This window comes from Ambystoma mexicanum, chromosome 6p, assembly GCF_040938575.1.
Source record: "Ambystoma mexicanum isolate Mex_15411 chromosome 6p, UKY_AmexF1_1, whole genome shotgun sequence".
NCBI lineage: Eukaryota > Metazoa > Chordata > Amphibia > Caudata > Ambystomatidae > Ambystoma > Ambystoma mexicanum.
This window is the reverse complement of record NC_090935.1, coordinates 559,199,635-559,216,563: the sequence shown is the minus strand read 5'-3', so window position 1 is coordinate 559,216,563 and position 16,929 is coordinate 559,199,635. Positions and strand designations below refer to the sequence as shown.

The following is a 16,929-nucleotide window of genomic DNA, read 5'->3' as shown; positions in this document are numbered from 1 at the left end:
CATGTGAATGTGGGGTAGGTGATGCGTCAATGACGTGGCAGGAAGGGGGGGATGCGTACTTAGCAATGTTATTCCACAAACATCCTTCTTTGTCCACATACAGGTGATGCCGGGTATCCACTGAAGAGATGGCTCCTTACACCAATCCAGAACCCACAGAACCAGCATGAGGAGGACTACAACCATGCCCACTCACGTACCCGTGTAGTCATAGAACAGGCATTCGGCCTACTGAAGGCTCGTTTCCGCTGCCTCAGCAGGTCTGGCGGGGCACTCCTGTACCGCCATGAGAAGGTTGCAAAGATGGTCATGGCATGTGTAATGCTACACAACATGTGCGTACGTAGAAATGTGGCCATGCCCCCTGACGCAGAACTGCAAGCACCTGAAGATGGTCATGATGAGGGTGGGGATGTGGCAGCACCTCAAGGAGTCCGCGAGGCACAGGAGGCCCGTGAGATTTGTCAGAATATCATAGATGCATGCTTCTAGTACTCACGCCTGGTGGCTGTTACATGGACACGGGACTTGTAGCACTGTGTGTGTCGGGAACATGCACAATGTGGCCTGTACGCCAAGAAAGGCCTCGTACACAAAGATCAATGTCCACACATCTCATTGGATTAATGTGTATATATGTATTGCAAATGTGAAATGGTATTACACACCCAATCGACCCGCCACCCGGAAGAACCCTACACACCCCCTCCACCCTCCTACCTCCCCCCAGAACACCAGTGTCCAGAGATGCTCATTGTCATTGGTCAGACGCTATTGCAAGCCCCCTCTCCGGGTATCAGGGGCACCCCTGCCTGTGGAGCGCAGGTTCCTCCCAGATCTGCGTTGGGGGCTGCCCTGGACGGAACTTGCAACGGATGATGTCTCTGCCTGCTCACGTCCATGCATGTCCCTAAGGGTTTGTGAGAGCTCAGTGAGCACACGGCGCACAGCGGCAAGTTCACCACATACATCTTTGGACGTCGCATGCAGTTCCCCCCTCAGGCTCTCGGTGCTTCTCTCCATTTGTCCCCTCAGGCTCTCGGTGCTTCCCTCAATTTGTGCCCTTAGTGTCTCTGTACTTCGCTCCATTTCTGCCCTAAGTGTCTCAGTAGATGTTTCAATGGCTGCCTTAGAACCCCCACATTCATCAGCATGCTCCTTGAGGAGCGTGGCCAGTTGCTGCTGTTGCACTATCATCTGCTCGAGGGACTGTTGCCTCTGCTGGGCCATGCCCATTTCCGGTGGTGTCACAGAGGGGCTGATCACCTCATGTTGCCTTGCCACAGGACTTGTGGGGGTTGGCCAGTCGTCGTCTTGTGGGTGCCCCTGCGTGGTTTCCTCATGGTGTACGGGATGAAACATACAGGGGGATTGGGACAGGTCATGGATGGATCCTACATCTACAGCACCGTTTTCTGTGTCGGAGCATGCTGGCATGAAAGCAGTGTCACCTATGGTGCTGCTGCCACCAGAAGCAGTGCCTTCTGTGGCATCCATTGGGGGGACCTGTGGTGCTGCTGTTGTGGACATGCTGGCTGCTGGGGTGCCTGTTGATGTCTCCTCCAGTGTGCTGCCACTCGATTCGTGCTGCTGACGTGTCTTGATCCGTGCAGCTGAGGTGGAGGGTCTTTGGCCGTTGGTCTTGGCCCTCTTTGCAGGTGTGCTGGTAGGGGTGTCCTGAAGCTCGTCGTTTGATTCAGACCCTGTGGTGGAGTAAAGGAGGGCAAGCGTTATTTATGGGTCTGTTGTAATTGGAATGGCAATGTATCACATGCATTGGGGTGGTACCTGAGGGTGATTTGGGTCAGGGCCTTGGGGGAGGTCTCATTTTCGTGTGGATTGAGGGTGCAGTTATTTTGCAGCCTGCAGTTAGGGTGTGCATGCTGCACATGCAGAGGGTGTTTTTAGGATTTTTACTTATTTATGTATTTAATCTGACTTTTACAGGGCGCTATCATGGCAATGTATGTGGACGTTCTCCTGGACATGTGTTTCTATTGCACTATGGGGACACATGGTGCTTCACATGATTGGACTTTGTGGATTTAGCGTTGTTTAATTTGGCCCACCTACCTGATTCTTCGGATGTCTGCACTCCTTTCTCCATCCCTCCGACTCCCTCTATGCTCTCCATTCCAATGGTGGAGGCACAGATTTCTTCTCAGGGGGTCAACTTGATGGGTGAATCAGATCCTCCCCCGGTAGCTGTGGCAATGTTGCGGTTGGCTGAAAGTATGCTCCGGACGCGTATCCGCAAGTCGTCCCATCGCTTCCTGCATTGCTGTGGGTTGCGGGGTGCGGTCCCCACCGCACTTACCCGCTGTGCCACCAGGGCCCATATGTCCTTCTTGTTCGCAAGTGCCGTCCTGGTCATTTGCGTCGAGAAGACGACGGCAGCGTTCTCCTGGAGGGTCTCTGTGAGCACGGTGAGTTCCTCATGGGAGAAGTGGACCTGCCGCTTGCGATCGCACGCTTTTTTAGCAACTTTTCCCATTTTTCTTTTTTATTATGGGGTGGCTAACGGGTTGGGATGTGTCTCAGGGTCGGTTTTTAATGGTTGTGTTGGGATTCTGATTTTATAGGTGTACGGCGTCCTGTTTCCCGTTCCGGCCCCATGTTTTTACTTCCGTTTCCGTATATTTACGGTGACCGTAATTTGCGCTGACCGCTCATTACGGTGACCGCTAAGATGGGTGGCGGAATTGCACCTAGGGCGCCGTACGACGGCGGTATGGGCCGTTTTGGGGTCATTTCCGCCATCGCGGACTTTGCACTTCCGCCATGGCGTAGTGCTCGTGCCCGATGGGTCGGAATTGGCCGCACTTTGCTCCATCGTGCAATGGCGGAAACGCTATTTACGCTATGGCGGTCATGTCAGTTACTTTCCGCCAGGGTCGTAATGAGGCCCAAAGTAAAGAAACCATATCCATATTTGCAAAGAAGTCCTGGTGTGTGACTCGACCATTGGGAGCATCAACCTTTCCAGGTTAAAGCTGCTTCATTCTGCTTTCTTCCAGAATGCCATGGTCCCGTTCGGGCATAGGCCCCCTTATGCCGGGCGGCAATGCTATGCAGCATACAGCTCAAGATGATGATATTGCATATCTTCTCTGGTCTGTGCTGCAGGTCACCTCGAGCCATGTTTAGGCTGCTCCTTTCATGGGGCCAAATGCCCACTGGATATTGCCACAGGTTCAGATGTGCGCCTGATTATCGTTCATCTCGCACATTCTGAGTACCGAGCGTCTAAGTGAGAAAGGCATGAGCCGATATTATACGTCACCTGCAAATCGTCAGTAGAAAGATAAACTGGGAAGAGGCAGTTTGGTCGTATGAAGGTTAACACTGCTCTCTGCATAAGTAGATTCTATTGGGTTAGATTTTGCTGTAGACAAATTTGTCAAATTATATTTCACTGCAAATGTATGTGGGGGGTGGGTTAGAGTAATAAAGGTAAGGGGGTGGAGGATTGCAAGGGGTATCCCCCACATACATTTGTGGCAAAATGTTATAAAATAAAATAAAATTCAACTACATCGTCTGTGGCAAAAAAAAGAAAACTCAATGGAATTACATCGATCCCTCCTCTCTATGGGCCTCATTACGATTTTGGCAGTAAGCAGTAAAATTGGAGGTACTTTCGTTTCCGCAAACTTTACCACTACGCCAAATTCTGAGTCACAGAAAGTTGGCGTTAATTCCGCCACCAGAATTTCCTCAAAACATTGGAGGAATTACAGCCACAAACACAGCGCATATACCTCCACCAAAATCGTGGAGGTAAATGCAGACAGGTAATTGAAATCAAGGTGCAGGTGCGCCAGATCACCTCAGGAGGAGTATATAAGGGCCACGTCCTCCCCCGACACACATCCAGCGAACATGCAGGCACAATCAGACGTTCATTATGGGATCCACAACCCCCTATTCCACATACAACAGCATGCAAGACCACAGGGAAGGAGACAGGCACCACAAAGGTGCGGGAGACGCATGGCATGGAGGACACCCATACCACATGTCCACCCACCCCCATGGACACCAACAGTTAGCCAATCAGTGACTCTCTACCATTTGGACCGCCCGACCATCACAGACCTACTCACCCTGATCTAGGCCAATCTCCAGAGGGCCATTCGAATCAGAACTGCCACCCCCTCTGATGAAGTTGGCGTTGGTCCTACATATCTGTGCCATGGGTGAATCCAAGCACACTGTGGGTACACTGCATGGGATGTCACAGCCCACCTTTGCTAAGGTGCTGGACGAAGTCATGGATGTGCAAATGAGGCATGCACATCACCCAGGCACAGGTGCATGCAGCAAAGTCACGTTTCAACATCATTGCCCATTTCAACAGTACCATAGCGTCACTAGATTTCACACATGTGGCATTGGTACCCCCCCAGGGCAACTGGGCAGTCATGCAGGAACAGGAAAAAGTACCAATCAATTAATATGCAAATGCCATGTGATACAGTCCTCACAATCACCCACTGCTGTGCACGATACCCTGGGGCCACACATGATGCCATGATACTGAGAAAAATCACCCTGCCAGCGTTCATGCGGAGATACAGAGGACAGCTCACATGGCTGGTGGGTAATAAATTGGCATATTTGACGCACAGGACCACCGTCATACTTGGGGTACATAATATTCAGCAAAGTGTAACAACTACAAGTCCCATGATGCAATAGCAGAAGTGAACAGAACAGACCTAGTACACTGACTGACCCACCCCGTGACAATGACAGTACTCATGTGACGACACTCGGAGTCCTGCCATGTAAGGCAGCACAACGCATTCAGGCCACCCGCCACAACCATAGTAAAAATGGACTGCAGAACCATAACTGGACAGTGCTTTGTGGATGACATGACACTGAAAAATACTTGATTACTGCTGAATCCTGCAATGTGACTGGTTGCAATTGTACAATATTTGAAGAGTCACTTCAACCTCACACAGTCCATTCATATCTTTTATGGGAAGCTGGCCATCCGCAGTCACCATGGCTAAGGACGCCTGTGAAGAACCCTGGCAAACCACAGTTGGAAGCCTACGGTGATGCGCAGAGGATGACAAGGCCATGCATTGAGTGCACATTTGGATTTCTGAAAGCCAGATTCAGGTGACTATGCCCCACAGGTGGTGCCCTCATATACAAACCGGATGAAGTAGGCAAGATAGTATTCATCACTGCAATGATGCACTACTTGTGCACTTGAAGGCACGTTTAAATGCCACCAGATGAGGCCCAATCACACCCTAGCTCGGATGAGGATGAGTCTGATGGTGTAAACAGGTCAGTACAGGACATACGTTGGGATGTGATGGAAGGAACGATGGTCCGCAAGGACCTCAGGGACAATTACCCTTGACTATGCACTTATGCAACACTTAGGGCAACGATGAGTCACTGAATACACAACATACTCAATCATAGAATAAACAACTTACACGAAGAACACTAACTTCAAACACTGATTTATTCAGAACCTGACACAACCTGATCCCCAACTCCACCTCCCACCCCACACGCTGTTCCCCAACTGCACCTTCCACCCCACACCCCGATCCCCAACTCCACCACCCACCCCACACCCTGTTCCCCGACTACACCTCCCACCCCACATGCTGATCCCCAACTTCACCACCCACCCCACAACCTAGCCCCTCGACATGAGCCCGCTAGTGCAACCTCTTGTCCTCCTTGTCAGCAGCCGTTGCAGTATCTGCTGCATGGCTCTGTGAGCACCTTTGTGGGGTGCTCGCTAATGAACCCTCAGTAGGGGTACTGGATTGTGAACTCCCCTGTGTGGCTCCACGGACATGGTCCATGGTGAGGTGGATGGCCCTGGCCAGGGCCTCATGGAAGCATGACAACTGTTCAGCCAGTTCATGCAACCTCTGCCTCATCAGACACTGGCTTGTGTTCCCGCACTCCATGCTCCTGTACATTTGGACAACCGACTGGATGCCCCCTGGATACAGTCCTGCATGGCTTGAGAATTATCTATTTGTTCCTGGGCCATGGAGGGCATCTCAGCCTGCCTCTGCTCCATCCTATCGAGACGTTCCCAGATAGCCTGCATTGTGGGGCCAGGCAATGGCTGGGGTGAATTGCCGCTGCCATGGTTGGCCAGCTGCAGTGTATGGGGTGAGCATCGACATGCCTAAGTCTGGCCATCGGAGGAGGACTCATGGCGGTACTAGAGTGCACAGCGTAATTCCCGATGGGAAGGAAGGGTGTGCAATGGGGAGAGGCTATGCAGGGGAGAGGATTCTGGGGAGAAATGACATTCAGGGGAATGTGGTGGACTTGAAGCAGGCAATGCAGAGTCTGACAGCATGTCTGCTGTGCCAGCTGTGGCCTGCTGGGATTGTGTCATGTCATCACTGTGTTTCACATGAGGGGCCACAGTCGCCCCAGCTGTGGTTGTGTGTTGCTCTGTTGCCTGTGGTGATGTTTTTGTGATGCTGTCCTGTTTATGCACCATGGCTGTGTCATTCCCAACGCTCGTTGGGCCTGTAGATTGCATACTCACAAGGTGCCGTTTTTTGGGTGTCACTATTCCACTCACAGAATTGGCTGGCAGTGTGTGCTTCCAGGCACTGGTTGTTGCTGGTGTCCTGGAGGGTCCCGCAACATTGGTCTGTTCCTGGGTGTCTTGAGTGCCTGTTGGGGTATAATTCAGATGTCCATTAACACATTGTTGCTGAGGTGCATGGCGATACAACATTGATTTTCACTTGTACAATTTCATTGCTGCGCATTGTTCCTCCCGGGGTGGTGGGGGGGCATGCATAATGTGTCTGCCACTGTGTTGAGACCATTTATTGGGTAGGGGCAACCAGGTGACAGTTGTGGGGTGCAGTGCTTACTATGGATGTGCAATCCTGGTATGGGTTGACCAACAGAGTGTCCTGTCCAGATGTGCATCAGGACTATTGAGGCTTTGATTGTGGTACAGCAGTAAGGTGATTGCACTGCACTGAGTTGTGTGTGAGTTAGGTGGACATGATGATGGGCATAGAGTGTGCAATGAGTGTCTCCATCGCGCATTGCTGCTGATGGCTGTGTGTCTAACATCCATGCACATTCTATTGTCAAATGGTTGCATTTTGTATGTGTTGCATGTGCATGGGTGGTCACCATGTGCCAAGGGGGGGGGCGTGTGCTGTGCGCTGTGGGTGTGGCTGTGGGTGTGCATTGAGCCTTTGGGCTTGCATGGCGATGTTGATAGTTGGTGTCATCCACTCCACTTCCTGCCTGGCTTCCTTGTATGGGGGTCATTGCTTTGCTGACTTCATTCCCTGTGGATTTGGTCCTCGCCTTGATTGGGTATTCTAGCTGGGGCTCATCTCACTTTGGTGGATTTATATTTTTTGCGCATGCATGCAGGGTTGTCCATGTATGGACGCACATTTCACACAGGTACTTACCAGATTTTGCCTGCCACTGGCTCCAAACTCTGCAGTGTCCACGTCCTCGATGCCAACCATGTGGATGATACCGGCGCCCATCTCCTCCTAGGGTGTGAGCAGGAGTGGTTCTACAGTGCCGCCTCCAGTGGCAGCTGTCTCCCTGCGTTGTATTGCAATCAGGCTTCGTACCTTGGCCGTGAGGTGGTTCCAACGTTTTTTCATGTCCATCTCATTGCGTTGGACAATTCCTACGGCCACCACATTGTCCCAGATGTCTGCCCATATTGTGTTTTTGTGCTTCTGGGAGGTCTGCCAGTCTTGCTCGCCATACAAATCATCCAAGTGAGCTACCACCTGCTCAGCCAATACGGTGAGCTCTTGCTCAGTAAATGTAGGTTTCTGCATTCTCATATCTGGAACGCTTGATTTCCCCTTCCCCCTGACATGATTCCACTTGTCAGTAGTCATGGATGGCACTCCGTTTTGCCGATTTTTGATGGATTGTGATTTCCAAAATTGCTGCTGCAGTGCTTCCTTTATAAGCCGCAATGTACTTCCGCAGACGGAATTTCCATTGGCGGTACTTCCTATGACGGAAATTCAGACAACAGAGATTCCGACGATGGATTCAGCAATAACGGTAATTCTGCTGAATATCAATGGAATTTCCAAAATTGGGTCAGGTTTCGGCAGTACCTCCGCTAGACGGAATTAACGTTACTGCCAGTGGGGTGTGCGCGCACCCGCCAGGTTGTAATTCAGCACTAACTGCACTGATCAACACAGCGGTAACGCTGATTCCATCTTGGCGGAGTTACCGTTGAAATACCGCCAAACTCGTAATGAGGGCCTATGTCCTTTGCATTGAGCTGAAGGATGCAGGTGATGATGTGTCTTTCCAGCCTCAAAAGCATGCTCACTGAATATGTGGCTCTCCAGGTGTTTTGGACTTGAACACCCCTGGACCCTGGCCAGCAGAGTCATTGGTGAAGGATCATAGGGGGTGTAATCCAAAACACCTGCCACATAATGAGTAACCATGCTGTAGAGGGTGAGCATTTTATCACTGTTGACGATGGTCTGACCCTCTACTGTAGCTGAACCTTCCTGGCTCCACCCAAAGCTATCGTCATCCCATGCACTTGCAGGTCCACAGCTCTAATGCCAGAATGTTGATCTGTGCTGTGCTTTGTGAAGTTGTCATCCCTTTCTATGATTTTCATATGATGGGATGAGCATGTGCCTGAATCGACATCACCTAACAATCTTTAAGTGGAGGAATATTTTGTAGGAATTTACTATCATATACAAGTGGTATTTAAAGTCATAATTATTACTGCATCTTGAGATCCATTTGTGGTATATTTTGACATAACTCCATACAGTAAATATTGCATGTAGTATATATTTAACAAAATCTATGCATGCACAATACTCAAGAGGGTGTTGCGGTAGTAAGAATGTGTACTCATTGGCATCTCAAAGGCTGGTGATCTCAGAGGATCAGGTCACCTGATTTATTTCAGTGGTGTGTTTTCTAATTGAATGGTGACTGCATACATCAGAATATTTTTTATTTTTTATTTTATTGGGCATATGTTCAATATTTGAACTTGTACACATTAACAAAATAATCAGATACAAGTTTACTTTAGTGCTAAAAATCAATAAAACAACAGTAACCGAGCTATATAAAAACACTACTTTCAATAATATAATCAATCCAACAAAGTTTAAAAAAAAGGAAATTATAACATTAGTGAACCCCAATTCATCTAACATTCTGATACCTTCTACTGTCAGAAAAACCTAATTTCCAGAGCTCGTTCTGTCCCAGACCTCGTGAGCACTACCTACCTTATTTACTATAAAAAACCTATCTAGAAATTGCGTTCACAGGTCTCTTAAGGCAGCACATTCTACCAATAAATGGTGAAGACTTTCAACAAAACACAAATCTCTACAATATCGACATGAACATGTGTTATCCCCCCTGCATTTTTCCCGTTTTGAGAGAATTACACCCATTAAGAGTAGTTTTAATCTAAAGTGCAAGAATGGAACCCTGACTCTGGCACAAGGGAATTGTTTGGGATATGTTGGAAGTGTACCTTGTGGCTTATCAATCTTGGCAAAGTCGAGGAAATCTTATAACCCCTTGCACTTGCAATTGCCATTAATCCAATCTACTTCTTTAGCACGTTTTTTAACAGCATCTGGATTTTCATTGAGGTCACATCTCTGATTACCACTTACACACAGGATGCTGTCTCTAAAGGTCTCTAGGTCCCTGAGAAAGGGAAGACTATTAGCAGCTAATTCTCTGGTGAGATCCTCAAATAGGGTGTTGTTTTCTGTATACAAAATGCTGGTCATGAGGTTCAGTACCTTCCATTGAAACTAATATTCCAATACTTAGCTGAAAACAAATCAAAGGCATCAGCATCAACAAAGGTAAATTGAGTGCATTTTTCCACAAATATCCCTCAATTTTACTCCATGGTAGGTTTAAAGGTGTGGGATTAATTTCCACTCCATAGAAGATCTTTGGGAGAACTTTTCCTATGTAATAGGTGATCAAAGGCTGTATTAAGTATTTGCAATATTTCCCATATATTTTCTTTAGTTGAAACCTTAACTGATCTCTTTTACTCAGTATCCGTTTTATGGCATCCTCCCTGAGAAATGAAAGCCCAGGTAAATTATCTCCCTTCGGGGTTCAATCTTGATATTATCCATATGCCATCTAAACTTGGCTTTAGTCCCATTTGGCTGTGAAAATTGAATCACCTGGCACTTGCTTTTATTGATTACTAGGCTGTTGGTTTTGGCATATTCAATCGTTTTTGTTAGTATCCTCTGCAAGCCCACATGTGTGGAATCTATGAGCGCTACATCGTCAGCATATGCGAGCCAATTTAGTTCTTGCCCTTCCCAATTTCAAGGGACCTAGTCCCACTCCCTTTAGAGCAATCTTAAAATTAGACATATATAGATTGAAGAGGCAGAGGGCGAAATGCACCCCTGCCTCAGTCCCTTCAGAATTTTAATTGGGGACGATAGTGATCCCTCGGAGTCCAACCTTATTCTAATCTAACTTTCTTTATGGATATGATTCTAGATCGCCAGGAGTGCAGGTGGTATGCCTGAGGATTGTAATCTTCTCCATAGCTGATCACTGTTTACCAGATCAAAAGCCTTTGAAAGATCTATAAAGACCATAAAGACCTTATTCTGTGTAGACGTACGATCTTTCACTATCTTGTCCTTCAGAACCGATAGAATCATCCCATTGAGCGTAGTGCCCATTCTTTTTCTAAACCCTGTTTGGGCTTTAGGTAGCAGGCCTTTCTCTTTAACCCACTCATTCAATTTGTCTAACACTAAAGTTGCAAATATCTTACTATCGGGATCTAACTACGCAATCGGCCGATAATTCACCGGGTCGGCTCGATCACCTTTTTGTGAATTCCTATTCCCTCATTATAGATTCCCTCCATGCTTTAGGAATTTGGCATTTGTGTAAGATATCCTTTAACAACAGGTCCAATAAGCCAGCACACACCGTGACATTGGAGTAAAAATAGTGTTAGACAAACCGTTTTGGCCTCATGCCGATGACGTGGATGCTTTCGAGATTATCCTTTGGATATCCCCTTATCATAATTCAGCACCCACGGCTCTTGCCTGTTTGCCACCCGTATAGATGATTCAGAGAGAGCTTCCAAAGAACGTAGAGCATCATATAGATCGACCTGTGTCCTCAGAATCAGATTTAGTGCTGAGATTGATGGGTATGATAATTTGAAGCAGTCGTTCTACTATTATCTGGATCTTGGACAAAATTGCTAAGCAATAACAGCTCTACCAACTCAGATGGTGAGCCAGTCATGTTGTCGTGTTCTGGTGGCAGCGTCAGATCCGTCCCTCTAACGCGGGTTGGATCCGACACTGCAGGGGGCTTTTTTCTTTCTTTTTTGTTTATCCCCTCTCCCGCCTCCAATATCGAGGAAGCTCAGGACACCCCTACAATCCCCCAAGGTCAATACACACTGATCATGGGAAGCGGGGGACACCCCCGCAACCCCTGCTCCCCATGATCGGTGTGTATAAGTCAATTTGTTCAAATGTATCCGGTTGAATGGTATAGGCCAAATTCAGTCAAATGTACCATTCGGCCAAGTGTTTTCGAACAAATCTACCAATACCATCCTCTGTAGACTACTGATGGCCCTTTGTAATCATTTAGAGGTCAAAGAGACTAAGTTGAGTGACACCAACATGATAATCTCTACTTTTGATATGAGAGTGAGATATCATCTGTCCCAACAACACACAAATATGGTGGTTAACCTGGCAGGGAACCAAATTCGGAAATGTAAGCGAAAAGGGATTTCATTGAACCAGAAACTTGAGCAGTTTGAAAGCCTGGCGGAGGTGGACACGTTGTCTTCACTGGCCATAGTGGAAGGGTTCAAGTAATTCCTCCTGCAAAGGGAAAGACCACAAACTATCCCCATAAAGTGGTACAAACATCAATTTAACAAAGAAATATGGTTTTTGCAATCAGTTCTAACAGTTGATATTTGATATTTATTTGATATTTATGGCTGTATCAACCTTCTATCGCCGGGAGCTCAAAGGCAAAACCGTCCGCAGTCGACTCTCTGGCACCCTAATGAGTATGGGGTGATATACAAAACACTCCAGCTCTCCCACTGACAATCACACCGTCCCAATGATTTTACCGCCAAGGGGTGATGGATTGCACAGTGTAAGATCCTTTTTTTTATCCGCAGCTGTAATTCACTCGGGCGGTTGTTCGCCTTCTCGCTGCCTGCTGAACACCAAACACTCTGCGCACTCTGCTACACCTCCACTTCACCAGATGATTTTATAGGCGGGCTATAGGTTGCAAGTGCTTGAAATCAAGATAGGACTCTCCTCAGTGAATACTGTAGAGTTGTTCTCTGCTCGCTACGGTGGCTCCAAACACTCTGCACACTCTGCAGAATATTTCAGATAGACAACCCTTTGTAGGGTGCACGTTTAAGTAATAGTGTCTAAGTGAGAAAGGGGGACAAGCAGCAAGGCTGTAGATCTGAGTAGAACACCTACAAAAGAAGAACAGATGCACATGAGCCTTACACGCTAATAATACTAGTTGTTGGTGTAATGGCTCATGTTGGGTTCTCCACTTTTAAGCAATGTAATAATTCTGTTATATCTGCTGTGGGCAGGCAAACCAGCCAGAGTGGCACACTCAACATTGACCCTCCCGGTGTCCAGCGGAGACCTAGCCCTTCCAGATCTGGAGAAATACTTTTGGGCTGCGCAAGCACAATTCCTCAGCTTTTGGTACTCCACGCATATGATAAAACCACACGTACAAATAGAGCGGGCCCTGGTGACACCCAATCTGTTAAGGGCAGCCATCATTAGCCAGCTTCCAGTACCTAACAACACCATGAACATAGTACTCGCAACATATAAAATCTGGAAGAGAATCGCCCAAAAATACGAGGTTCAATCACGATACTCACCTCTCCTTCCTGTCAAATTTATACCAGTAATCCCGTTGATCCAGGCACAAGGGTAGGCAGACTAGTCTCGAGCATTTACAAATTCATCATCACCGACACAACTCCTCCCATTACCCGCGCAAAAACGAGATGGGAAAAGTCCCTTTAAACAACCATCCCAGAAGAGGAATGGACATTTATTCTGAGACAAACACAGAAAATAGCGCTCAACTCACGCTTTAAACTGATCAATTTTAATTATCTGCACCAGACCTACTTGACACCTGTGAAAAAGAACAAACAACAACCTGAAGCATCTCCAAGCTGTGAAAGATGTGGGAACCCCAAGGCCGACTTTGTCCACATCGCATGGGACTGCCCAAGCTGATTCCATTCTGGAACCAAGTTCTAGAGACGGCGGCAGCAATCGTGGGAGAAGAGATACAACCCACCCCGACGGCGGCACTGCTGGGGATGACAAAACTACTTTCACCGGCAATAAGGAAACTTGCAGGATTTTTGCTGACTCTCGCCCGCAGGAGAGTAGCCATGTCATGGGGTCGTGGGCCCCCTCCTACAGTAGCCAATTGGCGTAAAGACATCCTCTACTGCCAAGATGTAGAGTCAGACTTTGTCAAAACACTACCCCTACATGCACGCCCACCAGATATCTGGGGCCAGGTGGTGTTATTTCTAATCAACAAAGCCGAAGAGACCACTACTTCCCCATCAGGGGCCCAAAGTACACAGGACACGGGCACATAACTACCCCATCCTCATGAACTCACAAACTGAAAGAACGACACGGAGAGGAGAAAGACAGACCCAGATGGGAGGCGAAGTGGAGAGGAGATCGGAGGAGGGGGAAAGGGAGGGGGGACGGCGCACATTTAATCCACCCTAATGTGGGTGTGAATGTTTGTATTACGTTGAAAACCACAAAAATAAAGTTTAAAAAAAATACTGTTATTACCCAATTTAATTCAGCAGCATGAGAATCATCAAGGAAAAACTGCGTCTGCCCTACTAAGTTTCGAACTTGGAAAGTACAGTCTTGTCCCAGGTCATAAGCAAGAGCTTAACCCGTGTGCCATCCACCAAGACATAGCCCATGTTACCTTAAAGTAAATCAAATTAAAGACATTATTACACACATGGCTTTCTGTTGTGGTCGTCGTTTCTGAAACCAACCCCTCTCTAATAATGCATACCTCGTCCCAGGGTAGCACACCATGTTGGTGTGCTTTGGTGTTGTAATGCATAGTGCAGTACCTGTCCCAGGGTATCACAGCTTTTTGACGTGCATTGGTGTTGCAGTTCGTAGTGAAGTCCCCATCCCAGGGTGTCACGCCTTGCTGGTGTGTATTGGTGTTGCAGTGCGTAGTGAAGTCCCCGTCCCAGAGTATCACGCCTTGTTGGTGTGCATTGGTGTTGCATTGCGTAGTGAAGTCCCCGTCCCAGAGTATCACCCCTTGTTGGTGTGCATTGGTGTTGCAGTGCGTAGTGAAGTCCCCGTCCCAGAGTATCACGCCTTGTTGGTGTGCATTGGTGTTGCAGTGCATAGTGAAGCCCCCGTCCCAGGGTATCACGCCTTGTTGGCATGCATTGGTGTTGCAGTGCGTAGTGAAGTCCCCGTACAAGGGTATCACGCCTTGTTGGCGTGCATTGGTGGTGCAGTGTGTAGTGAAGTCCCCGTACCAGGGTATCACGCCTTGTTGGTGTGCATTGGTGTTGCTGTGCGTAGTGAAGTCCCCGTCCCAGGGTATCATGCCTTGTTGGTGTGCATTGATGTTCCAGTGCATAGTGCAGTCCATATCCCAGGATATCTCACCTTGTTGGCGTGCATTGTTATTGCAGTGCATACTGCATTCCCTGTCAGAGGATATCATACCTTCTTGGCCTGCTTTGGAGTTGCAGTGCGTGGAGATGCCCCTTGTGGTGCTGGGTTTATTCTGGTACAACATGCTGTTCTGAAGCTGTGGTCTTAGGATGCAGATCCTTTGACGGCGCAGGTGATGATGTTGAGCCGGACTGTGGTAGATGAGAGAAGGTCAAAATCCTGCCTGATGATCATTGTGAACACTTCTGAGTCATTTGCAAAAGTGCAGTCAATTTATTCGTCCTGGTATTGTGTGAAGTCAATCACCAGAGCCTGAGGGGTTTGACTGAAGGTGTCCCAGTTTAATCTGCTCCCCTAGCGGCTCTTATAGTTTTGTCTGGTGGCCATTTAGGACACTATGGAAGTTCGCTGTGCAAAATCATGATTTTTTTCAAATCAACAAATGCAGTTCGCCATTAGGCCTTTGCCTTTGTATTAGCAGCAGTACAGTTGCAGAGCGATTGCGTTTGCACTGGCACTAATGTGACTGTACATGTATAACCAGCATTTGAGCACCCACATGTGTCATTTGCCAGTGTGCAATAGCACTATGATGCCACCCTAATGACTTGTGTCGGTGCACAAAGATGTCCCTACAGGAAGCCCTGCCAATTGGGCAAATGCTAATAGCCCGCATTTGCGGGTTTAGACGGCTGTATTTGCCCTTGCTGCTCATTAATGGCCCCTGCTTTGCTCAGGGCGGCAATTCAATTGAGGGCAATTAGAAGGCGCTATTACCTGTCACAGCGGAAATAAAGACGAAATAAGCAGTTACAGCGCATCAAATCATAGCTTGTGAGCAAAAATAAACTCTGATCATGCTATTGAAGACGTTAAGACAGGTTAAAAATCGTGAAATGATTATTTTTAACTAATTTAAAGTTTATTGCGCTATTCATCAACAAGTGTTCTCCTTAGATGCATAGTCCACTGTGAGGAATCATGGGAGTTGTAGTCCAAAGCATCTGAAGAACAGCAGGATACAGAAGCCTGCTCTATACAGATATCGTACCTATCAATACCATAGGCCTGAGGAAATTCAACTAAAATCATCAGAGATCCCTATCCCACAATGCATCAGGTACAATGGACAGCATTTCAATCACTGATAGTACTCGAAGCTGGTGTACATACACCGATAGATGCTGCAATGTATGGATTGTATATTTGGTGGTCCATGACAATGATGATAAGTACACTACCACCTATTGAAAGAGTCAATGGCTTTGTTTATGTCTCCCGTTCATCTCTTTCAGTAAAATGCTCTCCACCTGCCATATCCGGCCATCAATTATCAAACACATTAATACTGAATTGGCAGTCGACGAAAACATTGTACATGCTGCGGTACAAAGAAATATCCTCCTTCAACTGGACCTATGTAAGTAATTGACATCATTATTGACTGCTTTCATTGGCACGATTGTTTTGAGCAAGTCCTTACTACAGAGTTAAACACAAGGCATGGGAATAAAAGGTCAAAGCAATTATTAGGAAACTGAGCTCTGGCAGGAAGTCAGTCAGTTTTCACTAAGAGCCTCGCTTCAAGTTTGGCGGTAGTGGTTTATTTATGTAGCATGCCAAGCCCTTGGGAATCTGGCAAATACAGTTTGTAGTCTGCCTGTTGTAACACCCCACATCAGGGCCAAAACAAACAACTGCTTCTGAGTTTTCACTCCAATCGCAATGACAGTAATGGTGCCAGTATCACTGCCCCCCAAACCCCCATGGCGTGCTGCAGGGCCTCAGAATGGGGGATGGGCCTATCGAAACCCCTAATTAGGCAGTGAATTACCATTACCACTGCCAGTAACAGTAATTCAGTTTGGAGGAATTAGCACTGAAAATAACGACACACTCTAAATGTGGGCCTATGTTTTTACCTCGAAAATACCTTCCTTGATCCGGACCACCTGAAGTTCTGGAAGCAGCTCAAGCCATTCCCTTTCTCCTCTGCTTTCTCTCTCTCGCCCCCCGCCCCGCTGTCCCAGCTGTCTCCTGCGCCCACTGGTTGCTTCGCTACTGTCAGAGTCCACTTGGTACCATGTTCCTCCATGATCAGTCTCCCCTGCACTTGCCTCCGGACCTTCAGTGC

The 16,929-nt window shown here is 47.6% G+C and overlaps 1 protein-coding gene across 2 annotated transcripts in view; it reads left to right on the top strand.

The window, feature by feature from the left end:
* Positions 1 to 16,929, top strand: part of LOC138511597 (interleukin-6 receptor subunit beta-like) — a 665,901-nt gene that overhangs the window by 330,159 nt on the left and 318,813 nt on the right. For both annotated transcript variants that reach the window (XM_069627378.1, XM_069627379.1), the window contains exon 6: positions 16,091 to 16,215. In XM_069627378.1, the coding sequence (XP_069483479.1) occupies positions 16,091 to 16,215 (125 nt within the window). The remainder of the gene's footprint in view (positions 1 to 16,090; positions 16,216 to 16,929) is intronic.